At 43.7% G+C, this 25,502-nt stretch overlaps 1 protein-coding gene across 2 annotated transcripts in view; it reads right to left on the bottom strand.

The window, feature by feature from the left end:
• The window catches only part of LOC144769432 (ALX homeobox protein 1-like), a 131,625-nt gene extending 106,576 nt beyond the window's left edge, over positions 1-25,049 (bottom strand). The window contains exon 1 of one of the 2 annotated variants that reach the window (XM_078653528.1): positions 23,776-25,049. In XM_078653528.1, coding sequence (XP_078509654.1) covers positions 23,776-23,947 — 172 coding nt within the window. In that variant the 5' untranslated portion in view covers positions 23,948-25,049. The remainder of the gene's footprint in view (positions 1-23,775) is intronic. The other variant, XM_078653535.1, reaches the window with a different exon arrangement.
• Between the last annotated feature and the right edge of the window lie 453 nt (positions 25,050-25,502).

Raw genomic sequence — 25,502 nt, 5'->3', positions numbered from 1 at the left:
GGATTATTATTTTGCTGAGAATGAAGGGTCAGTATCCTCCCCTGTTACTTTGTGGGAGGTGTGTAAAACTGTGATCCGGGGTCAGACACTCTCTTTGATTGCCAGCGAAAGGGGGCACAGAACTAAAGAAGTGGTACGGCTTGAAAATGATATCTCTGAATTGGAAGAATGGATGGCATCTGTGATTACGCCTGATAGCCTACACTCCTTGGCGCTTAAACAGTTTGAATACAGAGCTCTGGTGACTGATGCGGCTAAAGCGATGAATCGTGAACAGCAGGGACGCCTGTATGATTTGGGTGATAAGGTGGGGAAATTGCTTGCTTGGCTTGATAAGCGGGATAGAGTGAATCATGTTGTGCCAGTTATTGAGCGAGTGGATGGCGTGCGAGTTGTGGACCCGGTCGAGATCGTTGAGGTCTTTGCCCAGCATTTTCGGAAGGTGTACTCGCCGGTCTCGGACAGACCTGAGGAGGACTCGCACCTGTTGCTCCGCGATATCACATTGCCTAGTCTCTCGGATTCGGACAGAGAGCTTATGGAGGCGGATTTTTCTACCGATGAAGTAGCGCTCGCTATCCGTGCACTTCGCTCTGGTAAGGCTTCGGGCCCGAATGGTTTGCCAGTCGAGCTGTATAAGTTGTGTCCTGATAAAATGGCGCCGTACCTTCGTCGGACATTTTTGGCATCGCGAGATCTCGGGCTTCTTCCCCGAGATCAGAGACTGGCATCCATTGTGGTCATCCACAAGGACGGAAAGCCCCGGGAACACTGTTCGTCTTATCGGCCGATCTCGCTTCTGAATGTGGAGCCTAAGGTTCTTGCTAAAATTTTGGCGAATCGCATGATCACGGTGATCGGAGAGTTGGTGCACCCTGATCAGTCTGGGTTTATCCCCCACCGTAATACTGCACTCAAACTTCGCCGTCTCCACGGTGTTTTGGCGAGGGCGGGGTCTCTTGCAGAACCGGCCATTTTGGTTTCCCTTGATGCCTCGATGGCCTTCGACACGGTGGAATGGCCTTATTTGTGGGCTGCCCTTGCTAAATTTGGCTTTGGTCCTAAGTTTATTGGATGGGTTAAACTGTTGTATGAACAACCGCTTGCACAGGTGGTGGTTAACGGAAGGGCCTCGGATCCCTTTGTCCTCGGACGTGGCACGAGACAGGGCTGCCCTTTGTCGCCTCTCCTTTTTGCGCTTGCTCTTGAACCCCTTGCCGCGTGGCTCCGTTGGGAGCCCTCACTCAAGGGCATACGGTGGTCTCCTACCTTTGAAGATCGGGTGTCACTTTATGCTGATGATATTCTATTGTACCTCACTTCTCCCCGTAAGTCATTGGGAGTCCTGTTTGATGTCCTGAGCTCTTTCGGGAAGAACTCTGGTTTGGTTATTAACTGGACTAAATCCTGTATTTACCCACTTGCGGGTGGACAACCTTCTCTGCCTCGCTTCTGCCCTATACCTGTCTCCAGTGATGGTTTTAAATACTTGGAGATCTACATCTCTATGGACCCTAAGGTCCGATTTGAGCGTAATCTACTGCCTCCGCTTGCCCGACTTCGGTCGGATGTGGCGGCATGGTGTAGATTGCCTCTCTCCCCCCTGGGGAGGGCGGCCCTGTTTAAAATGATGTCTCTTCCCCGGTTCTTATACGGAATCCAGAACACGCTGGACCTGGTTCCAGCTGGTTATTTCAGTGAAATCGAGGGTCTCCAGAGGAAATTGGTTTGGGGCGGGAGACCGCGTATAGCGCTGGCGAAGTTGACTTTGCCCTGGTATGATGGTGGGATAGCTTTACCGGATGTCAAACGCTATTATTGGGCGTCCCAGTTGAGTGCTATTAATCACGCCATGTATGGCCCTGTCCCTAATCCCGCTTATGATATGGATAGGTGGCATCTCCCGGGGGGCGATTATAATAGAGCGCTTTATTCCAAGAGCGACAGGAGGTGTTTGACAGGCCCCACTGCAGTGGCACTGCGTGTGTGGGCTAGTGCAACGTCGGCCACGGGTTGGACTGATAAACTCACTAGGGCGACTCCTCTCTATGCAGCTGAGAAATTGGGTGGTCTGTGGTCTTCGAAGGGATTCGATAGATGGGACCTTATCGGTATCAGCAAAGTGGGTGATCTTTGGGCCACCAATAGAGTCAAAACTTTTGACGAGTTACAACGGGAATATAAGCTGAGTGATAGGGAATATTTTCGATACCTTCAGATCCGCCATGCGCTCGATTCGGTCTTCCCTGCTGGCACCTTGATCCCTGAGTCTTCTCCCTTGGAGGATATAGTGCTTGATGGACATGTCCCCGACAGCACTATCTCCCTCATATACAAAAAACGTATTAATGCCCGTTCGGACCTTCTTATACAGCTGTGTGAGGCATGGACTGGTGACGGGCTGGAGTTAGACGATGAAGACTGGCAGGCTGCAGTCTCCTCCCCAAAGGAAGTTGCTATTCCGGCGCGTCTCCGACTGGTGCAGCTAAAGATTCTTCACCGCACCTATGTCACGGGTCCACGATTGATACATATGGGTTATTCGGTGGATGGGTTGTGTCGGCGTGGATGTGGTTTGCTTGCTACTTTCCTCCATATTATATGGGAATGCCCGGAGGTATTGGTTTTTTGGACTCGAGTGCATGAGGTGATGAGAGAGGTGACGGGCGTCGGGCTACTTCCTGAGGCCCGGCGCTGTTTGCTGAATATTTGGGAACCGAATGACTGTACCGTTGCCCAGACTCAATGGGTCACACTGGGAAACATTATTGCAAAAAGAGATATTGCTCAAATCTGGGGATCTCATAGGGCACCACTGGTCTCGACCTGGGAGGAGAACATGGACTGGTGCATGTTTAGGGAAAAAATTGTATACGTCTCCCGAGGTAGGCCTAAGAAGTGGGGTAGAATTTGGGGTCAGTGGAATTCGTATCGTGGAGAGATTTGTGACCCTCCTTTTACAGAACCCCATGATGATGCAGGATTTCCTTGATTGTACGTTCCAGTATTTTAATTTTTTGTTCACTGTTAAGTATTGCTCGCTCTTGGTCCCCGCCCCCCCACCTCCATGATTTCCCGATGCTTACTTTTCGTTGTCCCCCTCATATCACACGTAGCAGCCCTTATATTGGTAAATTCGCCTCGTTTCTTTTTCTTGTGGGTTTTCTTTTTTGTTGTTTGTGTGTTATAAAATAGAAACCTTTTATTCATTCTCATTTACCAGATGCTCCTAACCACATCATGCTTCTCCGCTGCCGGACCCTCGGGTTGTCGGCTGATGAGCTGTGTACTGCTTTATTTTTCTTGTTTTGTATTACTGACCGGCCTTGGTGGTTGTAGGTCTGTATATGTCCTTATTTTGCAAATAAAGGTTTTAAAAAATAAATAAAAATAAAAATAAATAATGTAAACAAAAGACAGAGGGTAGCAACGGAACTTCGATATATACAACCAGATATTTTATGTCTCCAGGAGACACATCTGTCATGGAGTAATAGATATCTAGTGGCTGATTTAGGGTATTCATTAATTTCTGCTTCACAACAGACTTCGATGACCCGGGGAGTTATGATATTGATTAAATCACAATTCTGCACAGTCGGTCGAAGCTTAACGGACAAATGGGGGCGGTGGGCTATAACGGAATTCAAGATAGGTGGCTCTCAAATTACTTTATGTTCAATTTATGAATCCAACTTGGATGAGGCAGAGACTTTGGAGGGGTTGAACATAGAATTGGCATCATGGGTGTCACCCCTGATTATATGTGGTGATATCAACATTAATCTAACCACCCAAGAGATATCGGGAGGACCTGGAAATTATATAGGACGTAAACCCTGGGTCTTTATAGCTCTTTATAACCTTTTAGCAGATCACGGGCTAGTTGAGGTTTGGAGTAATCTTTATCCTACAAGTCCAGGGTATACTTTTTACTCTTTCCCTCATAAAAAAATGGCCAGGTTAGATTATTTTTTTATTCCCTCTTCTTTGCTAATGGGAGCAAGTATGCAATTATTTCCTAGAATATCGTCTGATCACGCACCGATCTTAATAGAAATATCTAATCTAAAGATCGATTGCATAAGGAAAGGCTTCACCTTTGATCGAAAATTATGTTTAGATGCTCAATTCAAAAGTCACATGTCAAATTGGATAACAGAATTTTTTAATTTTAATCTACACTCTACCCGTATTGATATTGTATGGGAGTCATTCAAGGTTTGCTTCAGAGGTGAAGTCTTGAGCTATGGAAACTTCCATCAGAGAAAATGAAAGGCAGAAATGCGAGATCTTTAAACTGCACTAAGAACTGCAGAGGAGAATTTAATGAAAGAAATTCAAAAAATTACAAACCAAGGGAATATCTTGGATTTTGAGGATATAGTGGCTCGCTGTCGGGCCAACATTTCTGGGGTCTGGAACACTGAGATGGCAAGGAAATATTTGGTATACAAGAGACAATGTCATGAGTATGGGGAAGCAACAGGGAGATGTCTCGCTCTACGGCTATGAATGCAGGAAACCTCAAGACGTATAGTGGGCTTAACAGATTTGAATGGAAAATTATGTCAGGAATCAGAGAAGATTTTAGCCATTTTCCATCAATTCTATACAGCACTATACACACAGCAAAAAAGGGTTGTGGGGGCAGATTCAATATTACAGGAGGGCAGCTTCAGTCAATTAGAGCCCAGCGCGAAGGAATGGTTGGATAGTTCCCTCACTATGGAAGAGTTAGAGAATGCTGTAAAAAGCTTAGCATCTGGGAAGGCTGCCGGTCCTGACCTCATTCCTGGAGAAATGTACAAACTTTTCTTTGGTCAATTAAAAAATGCAATGTTAGAAACTTCTAGAGCAGCGCAGCTTGGTGGTGCACCCAAATCATGGGATGAAGCCACTATTGTTTTATTTAATAAGAAGGGCAAACCTCCGGAGCTGCCCGGCTCATACCGCCCGATTTCTTTGCTTAACTGTGACAGCAAAATTTACTCTAAAATTTTGGCCAATCGTATATCAAAAGTCATTATCTCCATTAGTTTAAAAAAACCAACATGGATTTATTCCTAATAAAGTAACTGTCACACACATAAATAAAGTCATTACTCTTTTTGATATCGCTCATGTAGAACAACGAAAATTGGGGCTGATATTACTAGACGCTGAGAAAGCGTTTGACCGAGTGGAATGGCATTATCTTTGGGAAGTTATGCACCGGGCAGGGTTTGGGGAAAGTTTTATGAAGGCAATTCAGGTATTATATACTTCACCCAATGCTAGAATTGCTGCTATGGAAATCTGACATGATTAAAAAAACAAGAGGAACAAGGCAGGGGTGCCCATTGCTTTTCGCTTTATATATAAACCCCTTCATAGAAAAAGTATCCAATAGTCAGCAAATAAAACCATTTATTGTACAAAATATTTCACATTCAGTTTTTGCATACACAGACGATATAGCGGTGATAACAGCTGACCCGGTGGGGGCTCTTGTAGAGATCGAGCGTCTGGCGTCTGAGTTTGGCCCGGTTTCGGGGTATAAACTGAATGTCTCAAAAACCCAAGCCCTTTGTACGGATAACATTTTCATTTCAGATCCTAGGGCAGTTTCGGAAGTTACGTATTTGGGCATCAAAATCAAAACATCTATGAAAGAAATAGTAGATGTCAACTGGTTGGCCACAGTACAACATATAAAACAATCTTTGGACAGATGGGGACGTTTCCAATTAACGATAATAGGAAGAAGAAACATTAAAAAGATGAGTATTCTCTCAAAAGTATTATATCTCTTCAGATCTATTCCTCTTGAGATACCCTTAACGTATCTACAACAACTGCAATCTCTATGCTCAAAATTTCTATGGGCCCCGGGGAAACCATGCCGGGCAATGAGATTGATGACACTTCCTGTCGAAAGAGGGAGACGGGCCATTCCAGATTTTACTCTCTATTTTTATGTCTGTTTTTTACAAAGAATGCGTTTACTATTGACCGGGGTACAGACAGACGATATTGCGGAAGCACCATCACTATTTCAGCTACTTCTAGGGATTCAGGCTAATAGGTGCTTATTTAGAGAACGTGAAGGGAACTACTATAAAAGAACTCGATTTAAAGTACTAGAAGAGGCATTTAATGTCTGGAGGAGGTTATGTAGAATGATGGCTCTAGGTAAATTAACACATTATACACCCTTGAATGCTAGTAAAAGACTCCCCTCTATATTTTGGGATAGGGTGGCCAGAGACAGGTCGTATAAGGGTATTGTGCAAATCGGGGATTTCTATGAAGCAGGAGTTTTAATCTCAACCTACGAAAATTTAGTGAGGAAATTTGATCTAACTAATGCTCAGTTCTTTAAAGATCTCCAGGTTCGTGACTTTTTGACCCGGAAACATATTATTTCTGTGCCTAATAATTTGGTTAAGGCGATTCGCCGCCATCATAAAATTGGTGGCTTATATAAAACACTATTAGAATTCAGATCTGACGACATGGAGAAACATAACATATATTGGCAATCTAAGCTGGGGGAACCAGATTTGATAATAGAGAATGCTATTCTGATTTCCAGGGAAGCCCTTTTGTCGGCTAATTTGAAGGCTCAATTTAAAAAAATGTATTTAGATTATACCATACTCCGGATCGTATGCTTAAATGGGGAACCCAATATGACGGCAAATGCTTTCGCTGTGGGAGTGATAATGCAGATAGTGTGCATATATTTTACAGCTGTGTTAAACTGCATCAATTTGTGTCTAGTATTGAAAATATTCTATCAGCTATAATACAGATTATTTTCAAGATTTCTCCAGCACTTATGTTATTGGGAGTTGGGCAAGCCGTGGAAAAAGGGACGCCCCTATTTACACATAGGTATTTATTATTTGTAGCAATGACTGCAGCTTGTTTATGCATTGCATCAGATTGGCTGCAACCGGAACCTCCAGCATTTGAATTCTGGCGGGCCAAAATGTACAACTTGTTTAAATTAGAATGGAGTCTTTACGCTGTAAAAGGGGCAAGAAAGCGCAAACTTGGTATGCTCATTTGGGGGGCAATTTATGAACACATGGAGATGTGACAATTTCATTTGATGTATTTGTGATTTGTTTTCTGATTGTTTTCTTCTTCTCTCTATATGCTCCTACTCTGGAATAAATTATTATTTTTTTTTTAAATGTAACTTTGACAAATATGGGTGTGCGACATTTATAGGAGGACCCAGAGGGCCAGCAGTTTCCATCTAAAAAAAGAAATGAGGGAGCTTTATTGGTCCATGGTGGGAGGATGAACTCACTGTCCCCGGAATCATCATCATTGATGGGGAAATTTGTAGAGTACAAGCCATGCCCCCACTATGAGAGTTATGGGGACGTTTTCGCCAACCCCGGGGATAGACGCCTTTATTTTCAATTTCGAGTGGGTACGCTACTCACAAACGTATTTACACGTAAATGGTGTAACTCTAATGACAATAAATGTAAGTCGTGTATGGAGCACGAGGAGACCTATTCCCATATCTTATTTGTTTGTCAGGCTTATCAGATACCGCAACATAAATGGTTGAAGCCCCTATGTAGGAACATGGGTGTTAGAAGTAGTGCCGCCACACTGAGAATATTGTTGACCGACACAACCACACCGACTGTCATAGCTGTTGCCCGATTCTTGTGTTGGGCATGGCTTATTCGGGGAAAAAATTATAATACCGCTGATCACAGTGAATCTCCGGGCAAGTAAAGGATGAATCAAAGTGTGGAATTGGGTGAGTCTGTATAAAGCTAGCAATGTTATGGTATAACTTGAGTGGCCATAACTTGTATCTTAGGTAGTGCCCCAACAGATTTACATATTTATGGTAAATTGCGGTCGCAAAACGCTTGAATTTTATTGCACAGTAGTATGAAATGTATAGCAGATTGTATATTTTAAAAATCTTTCAGTCCCATAATGTGATTTTAGTTTAAACTTATTTTTATGACACTGTAAACTGTTATGAAATTTGTTCTGTCTAAATCTGTGAATATCTTTATCAAAAGGAGGGAGGGTGATCAATAGATCAACGGACACTAATTACCACTTGTAAGAGTGGAAGGTCCAGTTACAGCATGTGTCCGTGAATAGTCTTCACCAACAAAGCGGGGGGCTGAACTGTTCCTACAAGGAAAGTTAGAGGAAGACTAAGGAGGACTAAGCAAAAACTGGCTTGACCAGAGGTGTAAATATAACACCTGTGGGCATCCCTTTTGTCGGATGTATTTGCCTCACACACCCCGAAGGATGTCATGCTTCATCATCGGCGGTTGCTCCTCGTCGGGGGGGGCGGTGCAATCCCCGACGGGCACACCTCAAAGAGGGGCACTTTGGCGGAGATCTTTTGTATCCAACTGCCCTATGTTGAAGTGTGGGTGTGTGGGCGGGGAGGCAACTGAGCCTGAGGTGATAGTTAAAATGCAGCAAGGGGTGCCGGAAACTATTTTATTCTGGTGGTCCCCCTGTTGCAGTTAAAAACGTGAAAACAAGCTCACTCAGTGTCACCTCGTTAGGTAGAGTGACCTATGTGGAGCTCTGAAAAACAACAAGTGGTCAACATGTTTCTCGCAAGAGGAATACTATCCAGCGATTCATCAGGACCTTAAAAAGTGAAAACTATAAAGAAAATGAACTCAATAACATGCCAGTGTCATGTATATGGTGTGGTGTGGGTATATTTTACCTCAATGGAAAGTCCTATGCCTGGAACATGAGAAAGGAGGAAATACACATTAGTAGTACATTTCTCATTATTACAGCAAGGATTGTCAGCGCCAGAATGTGAACATAATGAGGCATGCTTAGGGCAGTGTGGGGAATAGTCACTACCTCTCCATGCCAGGTGGTTTCAGCGTGCAGTGTGAAGTGCACACACACTCTAAAACTATATCAGTGGGGAAGTACAGGATTAAAAACAAATTGTAAAAACAGTAGTTGCCTGCTGTTTTTACAATTTGTTTTTAATCCTGGAGAGGTGTGGCTCAGGGGTTAGAGGCGGCAGACCCGGAATCTGAGATCGGTCCTGGACCAGGGTTCAATTCCCCGCCCCGGCGGGTCTTGGGCTAAAAATTCCCCAGACTCGATAATTCTCGTCCCGGTGCCTCCTCGACTCACGGGTTCACACTCTGCGACTCTGGGCAACAGCTTGCTTAATCTCCACAACGGCCCCTCGCGGCGGGATGCCTGACTTTCACCTTGTGGATACCCTGCTATCTCACAGGGGAATATCAGGAAGGGTTCCCTAAGCAAGCGCCGGGAAACCCACTGCGGGTAGCTGTGCGCTATATAAGCTCAACTACATTTACACATTTACATTTACACATAGGTCACTCTACCTAACGAGGTGACACTGAGTGAGCTTGTTTTCACGTTTTTAACTGCAACAGGGGGACCACCAGAATAAAATAGTTTCCGGCACCCCTTGCTGCATTTTAACTATCACCTCAGGCTCAGTTGCCTCCCCGCCCACACACCCACACTTCACCATAGGGCAGTTGGATACAAAAGATCTCCGCCAAAGTGCCCCTCTTTGAGGTGTGCCCGTCGGGGATTGCACCGCCCCCCCGACGAGGAGCAACCGCCGATGATGAAGCATGACATCCTTCGGGGTGTGTGAGGCAAATACATCCGACAAAAGGGATGCCCACAGGTGTTATATTTACACCTCTGGTCAAGCCAGTTTTTGCTTAGTCCTCCTTAGTCTTCCTCTAACTTTCCTTGTAGGAACAGTTCAGCCCCCCGCTTTGTTGGTAAATCTGTGAATAGTAATAATTGTTTTTCCTGGGCAAATCTCATAATTTCATAATCTTTCATCTTTTATTGTCTCATTTTTTAAATTAATTGTTGTGTGTGTCTATTGTTACTATTATCATCTCAATTGATCGAAATAAAGACTATAAATTGTTGATACTAATAGGTAAATGTATATATGTATAACTGTGATGCACAGATGGACACAAGTTTGACAGATGTTATCCAAACAACATGCTAAACCTGTGTGAACCAAACGTTAATAAAAAGATAATTTAAAAAAAGGATGACACCTGGACATATATGAGATTCATAATTACCATGGCACAGGATATAAAGGCCTGGCATATGACTTAATGAGAGATGTGGTTATCACTGTGGTCTATCCACTTTGAACCCAAAATCAGTGTAACTTTCAACCACAATTTCTCACTTATCCAGTGATTAATTTGAGCCAGTGGTTTCCGGTGCTGGGCACTGGCCCTTAATTGGTTTCCAGTGCTGGGCACCGGCACTTAATTGTCAGCACCACATTTATGACAGTCTGCTACATAGTGGTGCTACTCATCTAATTTAGAGATGAGCAGAACAACGGTTGGTTATGAATACAATATACGTAAAAACTTACTAATACCTGCCTCCCCAGTCATTCTTTAGCTTTGGGGACCTGGAATAATTTGAAGTGTCACACTTGCAGGCATGAGAGATGGTTAGCAGTTGTTCTGGCAGTGATGACTGTGGCGATGGGTGGTGCAAGCTGCAGAAGTCTCTTGGCAAGGACCTTGGCACTTATTATTTTACAAATTAAGCAGTGTCCAGAACTTAAATCACTCTCTAAATGAATCTTATAATCATGTGACTTTATGGGTACGTTATATCTATTACTTATTGGTGATTTGGCATATCTAAATAGAAAAAGTAGCAGGGTTATAGGCTGCTCAAACTGTGTGTACCTACTTATCTTGTCTATAAGTATCTTAGGTGCTCCAAGAAGGAGAAGTGGCCACAAGCACTTCCAATAATAAAAACAAGCGTCTCCAAATAAACAATCACATAGTCTCCTGAGTACCAATCGAAGTACAGAATTGAAAACTTGGCATTCCTTCTTTTCACTGTATTTCTTTGCCTTCATAATCATCCAGATGTCTTCAGCAGAACATGGGAGCCATCACGTGTTTCGTTACACAGTAGATCAACCTCTGACTTTAACATAGCTCAGAAAAATTGCATAAACAATCAATTCCAAATTCGTCAATTAATGAAAGTTGTTAAAATGTCATAAGTAACCAATTCATATTTTCTGCATGTAAATATCAATGCAATCAAAAGAGAGTTCTCCCCGACATGACACAACGCATGGACTGGTTCCTTTTGAAATTTTAACAACTTGCAATAATTGGCGAATTTGGAAGGGGAGACAATAAATACCCACTCAGTCAACACTTCCAATGTGAACACAGATCTGAGAATGTAACAAAAATATCAGATATTGGCAGAGACCACATTAAGGCACCTCATATAGGAGGAGATAGGACACTTAAATTATGTATGAAGGAGACCTGGTGGACTGAAACTTTGAGGACAGTTGACTTTGGACTGAACATAGATAGGGAACTACACACTATGTTGTAGCTCTCGCCCGAATTGTTATATATGTTCATCTGTCTGGCAATTAGAGGCACAGGGGAGTTTACAATTATGTAATCCTACCATAGACCTTTGGTTGCAGTACAGCAAAAACCCAGTACTGGGAATTGTGAATACTATTCATTACGTTTTGAATAAGTGAGTATGTTAGCCTTGAATATGTGATTATCTGTCCATTTGCAGTAGTTGATGCTATATCGTCAAGTCTTAGATATGGGTACCCCATGCAATAACATCACAAGTTTTAAGGGTTCGAGACAGGTATTTGGTCTGAAAATTTTTAATTCCCTTGAACCTTTCAGTTTTCAGGACTGGATAGGTAGACAATATTCTAAGGGCCTCATTTATGAAACGTGACGCATCGCTGCGTGAAAACAGCGATGCGTCACTTTTCACTGCGCCCTCCTTGCGACACCAATGATGCGTCATATTTACAGTATGACGCAAGGAGTTACAGATACGTCAGTATTTCTGACGTATCTGTATGGCGCAAAAGTGACGCATTGCTGTAGTATGTCACAAAAGTGACGCAACTCCAGCAATGTGCCCTTTCACATGGGGCCAGCCCCATGTGAAAGGGCCTGCGTCAGTCTTACGCCTGCTGTGAGGCAGGCGTAAGATATTGACACATTTGCGTCCTAGAAGTGGCGCAGTGAAATCTTATAGATTTCACTGCTTCACTTCTACGACCCTTACTTGCGTCAATATGCCCCCCTTTCATACATTATACCTGGCGCAGGTATAATGTAGCGCATGGATTTACAAAGTGACGCATCTACCGAGATGCGTCACTTTGTAAATATGGTGCAACAAGGCACATTTTTTATGCTGTTGGTGCGTCACAAAAAGTGACGCACCGGCGGTGTAAAAGTGACGCACGGCCTCATAAATGAGGCCCTAAGTACTTTAGCTTCAAACATCTTTTGGAATTGTGATGGATGCCGCCAGCCCTTATGCTGATCAACCCAGTTCCAATAAACAAAGATGAATACTAATCTGGCCATATGCTGCTGCCAGTCTGATCTACCAACTCATGGTAGGTAAAACTGTTTTTTGAGTGAACCAGATCAAAGGTGGCATTCTACTAAAACTCACCTGAGCTTCTAATTTTAGCAGTGGAGAACATGCTGCTCCATCCTACGGCTCCGTAGAAAAAGACAGGAAGTTCTACATTAGCAACTGCCATGTATGCCACATATGTCCTGGCACACAATGTCAAGTACGTAGCATCAGAGGCTCCCTTCAGGCCCACTTCTGCTTTCTTGGCCATAGAGTAGGATTGGCGGGCATCCACTGCCCTGACCAATGACTGCTATCTGAGATCAGGCCCTAAAATGCCTAAAAGTCGGCACCAAAATCTGTGCGAGGGTACTGCCGCAGAACGATCCACAGGAGATCCCCTTTCTTTGGCAGGTTTAGGAATGACTTATCCATCTAATTCCAAGTGTAAGGCATGCTTCTTTAAGGAAAAATGTTGTACTCACACGTAAGCAGCCTGCCTTTCCACTGGAAATTCCTGAGTAATCACAACAATAGCGGCCAGTGTTGTGGACGAGTGGCGGGGTGGGCCGGTGGGAGGGTGGGGGGTGGGGGGGGGAATGGGTTCACAGGTGGGCAAAATAAAAAAACGTGCCTGCAGCCGGCTGCGTCGCCCTCTTCTGCGCGGCTGCTTGCAGGTACAGGGTCCCCGACTGCTCTGTGGCAAATCCTGAAGCTGCTCTCATGCATGAGAGAACCTTCAGGATTGGCCTGAGCACCCTCGATTTGCACTCAAAGACAGACTTGGAACCTCTGCCAGCTCTCTCCATGCCAGCAATACAGCTGGGTTTGAGAGAGCTTCAATGTGCATGACAGTTTGGCCGGCCTGAGATAGCTTGCCATACTGTGTTGTGCACTGAAGGCAGTGCACTACCACTCCTCCTCTCATCCCCCTGGCCCTGCCCCAAGATTCGTCAGGAAAGGAAAAATAAAAAGATAATAAAACGTGTTTATTATCGTTTATTATTCCTTTCCTGTCGTTTTTTGGGGGCGACGTTCCTCCGCCATAGTGGAGGAGCCGTTGCTGAATCATAAGTAAACAGGGGCGGCTCCTCTATTAGAGCAGAAGAGCGTCGCCCTCCTACAATGCTCTTAGAAATGCCCCAGAGACCAAAAATAGATTGGTAATGAAGTTAATTGATTACCATTTTATTTTTCGTCAACCAGCCTTGAACTGAGTGTCAGGATGGGGCGGGCCTGCTGAGTGGCAGCAGTGGTGGGCTGCCTGTGCACTAATTTAAAAGTGCGCATGTCATTTTGGTCTGCCTTCTTGCGACGGCCAGCCTAACATGCACACTTTTAACCTCTCAATTCAGCTGAGCTGAGAAAAAGCACAGGGCTCTAGTGTCCTCGGGATTGCAGAGAGAGACCACCTCCTCCAACCATGGCGCTTCTCTCATCTGCTTACCAGCATGAAGGCAGCCCTAGGACTGGTTGAGTGAGTTGGCTGGGGCCCTAGACGTGATGTGAGGAGAAGAAGTCGACCGAAGCAAGGAGGACGTGTCTGCAGAACACAGTAAGTAACTCTTCTTTGATTTAACTTTTTTATAGTACTTGTTAATGCACCCACCCACCCACCACCCATTTTCCTGCCCATCCGATCGTTATACTTGCCAGCCGCCCCGCAAGTAAACCTGGAATAAGCCACACCTACTCACAGACCTATAAATGCAGGCGTATGCCATACCTGTGAAAGCAGTAAGACACACCAGCTAATTGAATAAGCATTATGAATTGGGCCTGTAGTTGGAGTGGTCCGGAGCACACGGGCCTGGCATAAGGCCTGGGGAAGGAGTTTGCTTCAAATAAGAGTAGAATGCTGGCCAATGGCTCATCTCCTGTAAGCAGGGTTGCCACACAGAAGGGAGCAGCGTTGTACGAATTCTAATTATGCAGTGTATCTAAATGCAAAATCCACTGTAGCATGGATACAGTAAACCAGCCGGGCATCCAACATCTTCATTAGATAATTAGCAGGATCTTGTAAAAGCAGAGAATCGCCGAGGGTTTTACTGCCTGCACTTGCAATCAGAAGGTCAAGGAGAAAACCTGCGGTCCATGCCAATATCATGAGCATTCTGCTGCTAACATATTTCGATTTATGGAAGGGTAATTGTACTTACCTCATGTAGGACAAATGTGCAAGCAATGATGAATTCAGCACTTTGCCTCCCTAACTAGACTCTCTGCAATACCTTCATTAAACAACAGGCAGAAAGGTCGAGTGGTTAATGCCCCTGCTGCACACATAATTATAGATAAAAGGTTCAAATCCTAGCAAAGCTGATTCATCATATCCTCTTTCAAGGTCATTAAAATGAGTTCCATTGAGTGGGTTAACAGTAACAGCTGTTCAATAGAACTCTATGGAGCTGGTTCAATACGCTCTGAATAAAAATACAAGTTATCATGACACATTATTCCCACTTTTGCACCCTTGAAAGGGGATAATATGCCCATTGGGCATGCTTCCTCCCCCTCTGGTTTTAAACACACAAACTCAAAATGTGAAATATGTGATTTGCACCACGTTTTACCTCACAAAACCCCTCAGGGTGAGCTATTTTCATCCGGGTTGGAATCCCGATTCAGGTATAAAAGGAAGCTTGCATCAGAACCAGGACTGGCAGCTCTCTTGTGATGAGCAGGGCCGGACTGGGACCCAAAACCGGCCCTGGCAAAGTGCTCAGCCGGCCCCCCGGAGGATTTGGGGAGCGGCGGAGCAGTTTGCCAGGACCGGTTTCGGCCGATTTTGTTACAGCGGCCGATATTGCAACTATGCTGCAAAAAGGGTCCTGTAACAAAATTGGCACCCAGGGGCCACAACCCGGCCTCCAACCGTGGTGGCCCGCTGGGGAAATGCTTGGTGCCCGCTATGGCCAGTCCGGCCCTGGTGATGAGGGCCTTGGTCAACAAGGCAAACAGTAAACAGTGTCTTGAAGAGCAACGCTGACATTCTGAAGCTTCCGCTGGGGCCCTGATATTACACTTTAGGTTTTGTAAAATAAATACATTCAGCAGTGCAATGCGCACTCTCCTAATTAAATAAAAAAGACAATAAAAAAGGAACAAATTATTGCAATGTTTCATTATTTTGCAAGAGGATTGCACTGCCGGAGCTTCACTTTTTTTGACCCTCCAGTGGCATAGGCCTCTCAATCATATGTATGCGGCATCGCAAAGCCACCTTGTGTGTCTTTGTATGTACTCATAGATATGGCGTAAGGCAAGGCAGCGCCTTACTCTGCGTCAAGAAGGCATAACATGGGCGTTGCAGTGTGTTTTGATGGGATTTTGATGCTGCTCCAGATTTACAAAATCACTTAAACCTGGACAGCACCAAAACCTTATGCCTCCCCAGACCAGGCGTAATGAGGAGAAATTTTTCATTTCTCCTCGTTTTTTCCTCTTGCCATGTGTGCTGCATTCTGCAGCACACACGGAATGAGGAAAAGGCCTCTCAGGATTATTTTTGTGCAGGAAGGTGCCCTTTCCTGCAAAAAAACAATCCATCCAAGAATGCAGACACCTTTGCACCATGGTGCAAGGGTTGCTACATTGGCGCTCGTCACCAAATCGTGTGCTGGCTAAAAGGACAGGAATCTCATAAATACAGTGCTCAGATGTGAGTCCCGTGCTCTCCACACCACTGGAGTCAAGCTATCCTGGCTGATGACGGCTGATAGCCAGAAACTGGTCCTAGGATGCTTGATTCCTGTCCAGGGAAGGCATGGCTTGGCAGTTCGGGCTGGACTATTCCCATGAGGCACAGGGTCAAGGCTGATTTGCATATGGCCATGCCTGAACTAGGGTGGTGTGGAGTGCAAAAAACGATGGATTTAGGCCCAGATCTCTGTACTGGGATGAATGTATGACATTGTTCTGCATTCTGTCCATTAACTGTTGTTTTTGCATTTGTCACCCCTAGTGGGAAGGGTAAGCTCAGACGTGAGTCCCGTGCTCTCCACACCACTGGAGTCAAGCTATCATTGCTGATGCCGGCTGATAGCCAGAAACCGGTCCTATAATGCTTGATCCCGGTCCAGGGAAGGCATGGCTTGGCAGTTCGGGCTGGACTGTTCCCATGAGGCACAGGGTCAAGGCTGATTTGCATATGGCCATGTCTGAACTAGGGTGGTGTGGAGTGCAAAAAAACAATGGATTTAGGCCATATCTCTGTACTGGGGTGAATGCATGACATTGTTCTGCATTCTGTCCAGCAACTGTTATTTTGCAGTTCCCACGGAGGGGGCATTACTCCTGTGCTCCCAACCCCTTCAATCTGTTTAAACTGGCTATATCATGACCATGTTCCATGTTTGCACTGCAGCAGTCAGAAAATGCTGCTGACACAGCATAGTTTGCTGTGCACACAAAAGCCACACAGTTGGCAAGGGGAAGACAAAAAGAGTAATACATGCACTAACAATTTGATAATAGCGTATTCATACGGGTAGAAAAACCTAAAGGCCTAATTTACAGTTCAGTGGATGGGTCATAAAAGATATCCTGTCTGCAGTATTACATTTGTAATTGGATATAGTGCACTTGTAATATAGAGGACAGGACATTTGTCACCTTTGTGATAGAGTAACCAGTCCTCCAAACCCTAAATCAGGCCCTAAATTTCTGAGGAGGACGCAAACAGTCCCAAACCCAGCGCTCCCTCTGCTGCTGCATCATTCTTGCTCCTGTCTACTACTTGCTTTTCATTCATTTTCACTGCTTTCCCCTTGCTTTTTCCCATGTTTTGAGTGTCTTATCCTTGCTTTTCCCTCAGTATCACTGCTTTCTCAGTGCTTTTCCCCCCGTTTTTTGAGGGACTTCTCCTTGCTGTTCACTCGTTTTCACTGCTTTCTCCTTGCTTTTCCCCCTTTTTCTTGGTGCCTTAACCTTTTTTTTCCCTCGTTTTCACTGCTATCTCCTTGCTTTTCCCGCCTTTTTGAGTGCCTTCTCTTTGCTTTTCCATCATTTTCACTGCTTTCTCCTTGCGTTTCCCCTTGTTTTTAAAGTGCTTTCTCTTTCAAAAAGGCCCTCAAGAGCTGACTGTTCGAATGAGCCTCCAGGACCTGCAAGCACCTGGATACCCTGTCAGGTGATTAGCCGCACTTTATAAATCCTGATTGATTGATTGGGGAGAGCTGACTTAAAGAACCAGAGCAAGAGCTGAGCCATCAAAAGACATAAATCAGGCAAAAAATGTCCTAACAAAATATAAAGAATTAAAAATTAAAAATTACTGTCTAACAACATTTCTCGGTGTCCCAATTAAGGACATACAATTAATTATATGACTGAATTGAGTGACATTTATTGAAAGTGGTTTTAAACATGAAACATTAAAGAATGCCCCCTGCTCTGACAACTTTGCCACAGGTTACCCAATCTGTGCCAGTTTCTCATGTTATCTATTACAACATTCCAGTCAAAAGCTAAGTAAAATTATTTTGCATTAACCGTATATATATGAGGATTTTGTAGAGTGCAGATCCAGAACTGAATTTCTTAAATGCACTCTCAAACTGGATGGTACGAAAAATAATACACAGTGAAATAAAGCGATTGGGTGTAGGATCACCCAATTTGGTCAAGTGGGGGAAGATGGACGATTGCATGTTCTGCAGTTTAGGGTCTGTAAAAATACATACTTTTCTGTTGTATTTAATAACAAAGGTCCATGACTGACGTACAGCCACTCAATTATTGGTACTGAATAAATTTTAATATACAGATTTTAATAAATATACTTAACGCAACACACGCACGCGAACACACATACACCCCCACCACACCAAAACTGACTTTGTTTTTGGAATGTTTCTACAGACACTAATGCTCCAGCAGTGACAGAACATGCCTGTATAAAATGATGCTGCACTATATAAGCACCTGCTTGCTAAATTGTAAATTCTGTGGGGCCTCTGAGAACTTTTTATTTTTTTATTTTATCTTTTTTATTTAAAAAACAACAAAGTAATTACATTCACCACATAACCGATATGTTGTCACTTCTCATGGTTACATCATTGACATTTATGACGATGTTTATAGCACAACTGTATATTGTAGCCCTCTTGTTTTTCCCTTTATTCGTCAATCTCCTTGTGTATTTCTTGCCACCTCCTGAACTCTTAGGGGCATATTATCAAGCACGTGATAATTTTCGTAAATCGCGCATATCGCAATTTCCAATATCGCCGTCTATCGCTGGATTTTAGCGCCAGGTTAGCGACGTATTATTAGCGCTTTTCACCCAGGCGATGTGAAAGCCAGTGATAGAGGGTATAACATGCATTAGCGCGAGAAAAGCAGCGAAAAATGACCTGCGATAATGTAAACCTTGATAATAGGCAGGTGTGGACTTAGCCCTGAGATCCACCTCCCATGTTACAGATGGCTAAGTCGGATTAATAGCAGGAGTTAAAATCCTGCGATAAAGGGGCCTTAGTGCGACTTTGATCATCGATTAGCGGGTCTGGGGCATCCTTGTAAATATCGCGATGCAGTTTTAGTGATGTTTACCCATGTTGTTCTGTGAGTAACGCCCACTTTGTATGTCATTAGCGAAAATAATCGCTGACATGCAAAGTGGAGAAAAGACGGCTGCTGACTCAAGGAAATACGCGTTAACCTGTCCTTGATAATAGAGCGATATTTAAATTGCAGCTTTTTGGCTGAAAAAATGGGCTTGATAATATGCCCCTTCGTTTTTGCAAGGAATTTATTTACAGTTGGTAGTTGTGGTGTTAAGCCTGACCTATAATTAAATCTTCCTCTGACCCAGCAGCCACATTAACATAAAATAGGATTTCCTGACTTTGGTACACTGCTGGTTCCTCTGGCTTAGCAGAACGATTTTCGGAGAGGCTCTACATCTAAACTAACACAGTTACATAATTGACAAAACAAAGATCCTTTACTACCCTTCTCCCCAGAGTTTGCTGCTCAGGTTACATGGCGTCAAGGAGACTCAGGAGTGTGGCCTCAGAGGGACATGCTCTGTCTGTACTGTTTACACACCAGTTTATACTTCAAAATCTTGGGGAGAGGGATATTGTCAAATTCGCTCCCCAACTTAAAAACCTGGAAGGGACCTCTGTCCTCTACGTTTCCTATGGCCATGTACTTGTTAATGCCCTTTCGAATATCTCCACTTTTAACATGTGCAACACGTGCTGTAATATGTGCAATTTGGCCTAATTTTTCTAAAAGCCTTTCTCTGGAGGAAGACCCCTCAAACCCTCTGAGGTGAGGAGGGGCTTGCTTTTCCTTTTTCGCTTGGTTAACCATGGGATATATATTTACGCCCACCATTTTTTAAATTCACCAGCTGACACTGTTTGTAATTAGCAGCACTCAAGGTCTAATGGTAACTGGCCTGTAGCTTAATCTACATTCTGCAGAGCTGTGAGTGTAATTTGCAGGTCACTGATTTAACTCTCCCCACCCTAAAAACCAAAAATATCTGAGAGATCTCAGATATATGTATAATCAGAAGGACATAGGTCTGAATTCCAGCACGACAGCTGAAGGGATCATAAGCGTGATGCAGACATAAGTTTGCTTCCTGACCGGAGTACTCATCCTTTCATCTTTCGAAGGTTGATTAAATGAGTACAGCCTAGCAGAGTAATTGTACCATTTCGTTTTCAAACGCAGCAATAACAATTTAGGAGTAAGGTGCATAATACTAATATGTCCATAATAATGGACATGGATAGGTGAATGTGGGAGGCATTTTTTTGTTCTATGTTTATATAGTAGCTCCTCTCTAATGCACAGTAATCTAAAAAAAAAAAGCCACGTGTTTCCGACTTTTGCCCAATCCATCATCATGTAAACCGAGATATAGCTTCCTAAATAATACCTACCTTTGATAACGTTGATAATTAATTTGCAATTATATGGCGATTAATATGTGAGCCAATCTATCATTAGAAAGTAATTGTTCAATCTTTTTATACTATATTCTGCAGGGAGCCTGTTTTTTGCGTCGGTATTAGCATGCCTAGTGTGTTATGTTGTGTTAGACATGATCTGGAGAGCTAAAAATGTACTTTATAAATATACATAAGTACTAGAATGTCGCTGCTAGGGTGACTCCTGGATATAGGATTTTGGGGGGAATTTCTGATTACCTGGGGCAATGAGATCTGTAAACTAAAAGGGGCCTAATAGGCTCTGAATCTCATAGAGGTTACACTGGGTACTCCAAAGAGTAAGATTTAATGTGAATAAATTCTGTTTGTAGTATTGACACGTTGGTCTATTTTCCTTATTACACCTGAAGAGGTATCATGTGAAGGAAGAAAGTAATCTTAATGAGTTTTGTACCTGTGGTCTAGATTGGATGGGAGTAAAAATTATAATTCAAGACACTGTTTGAAACAGATTCTCATGGGAACTCACGTTATGTGTTAGAAAGTTTCACTGGAAACTAGCTATCCCTAGTAGAGGGCCCTTGTGGTAAACCACCGATGTGCCAGATGAAACATCTTAAACTGGGCAATAGGCAGTCAATGAAGAGCGTAGAGAGGAGCAGGTGAGGACGAAGGCTTCAGCTTGTTGGACAATGTCAGTGCTGCTTCTGATTGAACTCTTTAGGCCACCTAAGGTGGAACATGGGTATGGACCAAGCACTGTATTGCATTGTAATTGCATTGCACGGTTGGAACGTGCTTTTATCAAATGGGATGCATCATACTAATGGCATAGCGTGGGGATGTCCATGGGGCCGTTGCCCCAGACGCTAAATTCTTAGGGATGCAAAATTTTGAAAGAAAGTATTATGCCGTCCTGAGATAACGGTCCACGGGTTAGCGGGGGCAATACTTTCTTTTAAAATTGTGTCCCGGGCGCTGGCAACCCATGCTATGCTGCTGCATGATACACCCCTGAAGAGAGCTTGGCTGGAAGTGTGTATTGTTCCCTGTATTTGGAATCTTTGGTGGTGTGACTGAGGAGGGGTAAGTGGGAGCTAAAGTGCACTCGGGTTACTTTAGCTGGCTCTCATAGTGTATTATGGAGGTCCCATGATGAATTTATGGTGATTTCTGAGGATTTTCAAAACCACCTCCGGTGCCGCGTATGCAGCAATTAAGCCATTCGCACTGCAAGGTTTGAGGGATTTGAGTGTCTAGTTGAAAATGAAAAATGTTGTTTGTACAATCAAGACCAGAACTCACTCAAATTTAAGAGATGAGTCTTGGTGGTGGAAACTCAGAGACTTAAAGAGCAGCTTGAACATTCTGAAGTCAACAAGGGGCTCTAGAATTCTGCAGCAATCTGGTCAAAGCTTGACATTTCAACCGGACACCTATTTTTTTTTTACACGCTTGTGAAGTATTGAAAAATAAACGTAGCGAAATGATATTTTATATGGGTTTGGGTAGTAATTATATGAGTAGTAGAACATCATATAATAAGTGCCATTCAAAATGGGTACTTAATACAGGACAGGATGAAAAATAAGACACCATGGGACTCTTTAAGATTACGAGTGTCCCTTGTAATCTTTATAGGGGCCCTGTTATGCTGATTGGTGGTAGTGAGAGTTTTTACGGGTCCCATAGGACTTCCAAGATGCTGTGTTACAGCTGGAAATCTCATCTGCTGAAAGCACTGGGGAAAGGTGCGAGCATCGATACAGAAATTTTGATTCCCCCAAATCTCAGAATAGGCAGTATAAGTGCTCTCCTGTAGCTGCTACCCCCCCCCTGGTATCAGTAAGTTCGGGTGGGAGGGGGGAGTTACTGGACTGAATGCACCAGATCCGGAATCTTGCCTTAAATGTGTATCTGTATTTTATATGTGGCAAACTAATAAATTTACAAAAAAAAGTGTGTATAACTAATCTAAAATATGAACATTAAAATGGAAATAAAACCCCTCAGAAGAATGCCACATTATTTCCCCAGAGGTTTTGGAAGGAAAACTAAGGGAGTAAGGAAATCAAGAGACCTGAAAAAGGAGGTCAAAAGGTATTTAGGAGAATATGGAGAAAGGCTTAGACAGGAAGGAACAAACTTTAGGAAAAGAGGGAACTGGAGAGGTAGAGTGGTGGAGAAATCGTTTATGGATGGAAGGGTAGAACCCAGAAAGTAAAGCAGACAACAGTCAGAGCCACGAAGAAAAAATATAGGGATATGCACTGAAGTGCGTAGAATATACAATAAGACACCTGTTGAAAACTGGGTCCAGTGTTTGTTCAATGCCATCATATAAACAGAGATATGTGGCTAAATAGTATCTATAAGTTATGATGTTGATGTACAGATGATCTGAAGAGTAATATGTGGCTAAACACATCCTTTGACAACAACTGTTTTATCTTTCAGCATGCTTCCTCTGTATTTTAGTAGGGTAGCTCTCTTGCGTCAATTGCTTCTTCCCTAGTACATGATGTTTTCGTTTCTAGGATTACAAAGTGTAATATTCACCACTAAGAGTATCAGTGAACAAGAGGGCTGTTGTGTTATGGGCATGCAATGTAAGTTCTGCTGATCAATCCGGGAATAAAAACTGTTTTCAGGAATTCCCTGAATTCCAGATTATGTGACCACATGTGGTAATGAGTTCAACAACTGTGTTCCCTATTGGGAGAGGGAGCAACTTCTTAGGCAGACCTTTCCATCCGGAGGTGCTTTTAATAGCACACTCATGGGGGAACTATGGCTTCGAGCCAGAGAGTAGGGATGTTGTGAAAGAGGCTGAAAGGGAGATGTTAAAGATGTAGGGATCAGGGCCTTGCGTGGGAATTTGAATGCCAACTAGGAAGATGTAAAACAAGAGGCATTTCAGTGGCAAGGAATGAGTGGGTGCAGAGTATGGCACAGGCATTCGAAAGCAGGATGAAAGTAGGGAGAAAGGACTGGTTATGATTTGAGCCTAAGATGTGCTAGGGTTATAGAGTGTGGGTGGGTTGGTGAGAGGAGGTCGGGATGTAAAATAAAGAAAGTCCATACATGCAAGATAAAGCCTCAATGGAAAGATGTAGGGAAGTATTCTCAAGGAGAGGAGAGCTCTACTCCAAATAAGATCACTTGAGGTCTAAGTACAAACTAGTGAGAGAAAATGAGACAGGTGTCCTCAAATAATATTCTGCTTTCAATCTTTAAACAAGAATAAGGCAAAAAGACATCAAATCAAAAACACGAAGTGAGACAGAAATGAAAGCCATCCAATCACGAGTGAGGCTGACACAGAGCCCACTTTATTTCTATTATTCACAATAGGTCTTGAACAATGGACAGTTGTTGCCTGTAGGTAGGACCTATTGAGCATCACAGGTCTTGTACTCACTGTTAAGTTTCTTTCTGGGATCAGGGCCCGGCACACCTGCTTCCTTGGCATTCTCCCCAAATGTAGTGGATTTGATGCTGTCAACCAGGTGCATGCGGACCATAGGCTTCTTCAAAATCTCCTCAATAGAAAAGGACAAAATGGGTTTCTTCGAGCGACCACACAGATCCATAACCACAGATTCCCTCAAGTGGCGAATGGATGACGATTCGGCTGGGCTCTTCTACTTGTCTTCAGGAGCCACGGTCTTTTACCAACTTCTCGTAGGTAGCACTGTATACTCTGCCCCGGCTGGAATACTGCTTCTACAACAGGCGGGGTGGAGTCAATGCTGTGCAGAATCCTCGCCCTTTGGAGATACCACACAACTCCTGTTTGGTGTTGCACAAGACAACCCTCAATGGCCAAGGACATGCACTGGTAAATTTCATGTGGCAAATAACCCAAAATAATTTGAGCAATTCTTAGCAATATAAGGTGGTGTAGAAGAAAATCCCAGGTTTTACAGATTCATTAATACTGCATCCTAATGGGCAATTAATAAAAAAGTCATGAGGATTCGAAGGATGTCCACGTTTCTTGCCGTCATTATTTTCTTTTTAAGGGTAGAAAAATCAATGAAACATTCCAGGCAAGTGGGCGGTGTACAGTGCTTGGCTCAACCTGCTGGTTTCTTGGTGCCCTTTTCGTCTTTCTCTATGCACGGCTTCTTCCGTGGACCCTCAGAGGGCGTGAGTACCTTCTTGCTTGTACCTTCACACTGGAGTCGGCGGCCTCCAGCTCGCTTCCTCGGGGGACCACGCGAACAAACCCCTTCCGGTGCCCTCAGGGCGCTGATCCGGGGTCTCTAGACAGACCTGCACGTGCCACCGGCAGCAGGTAAAGAAACAAGCGCTATAGGCACTCCGTGCTTTTCAGAGGAAGAAACCCGACCTTCTGAATAACAATGCAAGGCATTTCTTGTGTTGGCGCTCCTTCTTTTTATTGCCTTTATCTCTTTGCGTTCAGTGTTTTCTTTGCTTTGTAGCGCGGCCTCGCTTGAATCGGTAACCGCCTGTTGTGTCTGATTTGTTCTTGGTTCCTGCTTAGCTTTGACATTTCCTCATTTTATTCACTTTCTCTTTGTCTCTCTTTTAACGCTTATTCATTTTCCTCATGTCCTCTTTCGCATCTCTTGCTTCCTTTTCTTTCTCGTCACCACCCTTCTTTTACTCGATTTGGTAGCTGCCTCATTTTCCTTTCAGACAACCCTCTGCCACTTCACCCCTCTACCCGTCTTCCTTTTCAGCACCCCTTCTTGCTGCCTGTTGTTCCACTTTTCGAGCTGAATAGAATTACCTATTTTCTCCTCTTCTTCAGCTTTCTCCTTTCTTCACTTTCTTTCTTCTCTTCTATGTTTCACAGCCGATCTTTCACCTTTCTGCATCAATGTTGCTTTAATAACGAAAGTTGCTGTTATTGTTGTTTTTACATGGTTCTAAAATCTGGGCGCATTCCTCCTGCCCCCTACTTGCCAATCTTTCTTCCTTGTGTGTGTGCCTCTCTTTCTTTACCTTTCTATCTCCCACTCTCACCTTCACTCAATATGGCCTGTTCTCTCTTATTCCAAAGACAGCCCTCTCTCCTTCAGGAAAGTAATATTGACCGAGCCCTCAGTGTCTGCTCATGAATGGCACCGTCCTGCTCCCACGCTCCCTCATAGTATAATTGAATGATTATTGTGTAAC

Source organism: Lissotriton helveticus, chromosome 1_1, assembly GCF_964261635.1.
Source record: "Lissotriton helveticus chromosome 1_1, aLisHel1.1, whole genome shotgun sequence".
Taxonomy (NCBI): domain Eukaryota; kingdom Metazoa; phylum Chordata; class Amphibia; order Caudata; family Salamandridae; genus Lissotriton; species Lissotriton helveticus.
The sequence above is the reverse complement of the archived record's forward strand: the minus strand, read 5'-3'. Positions and strand labels throughout refer to the sequence as shown.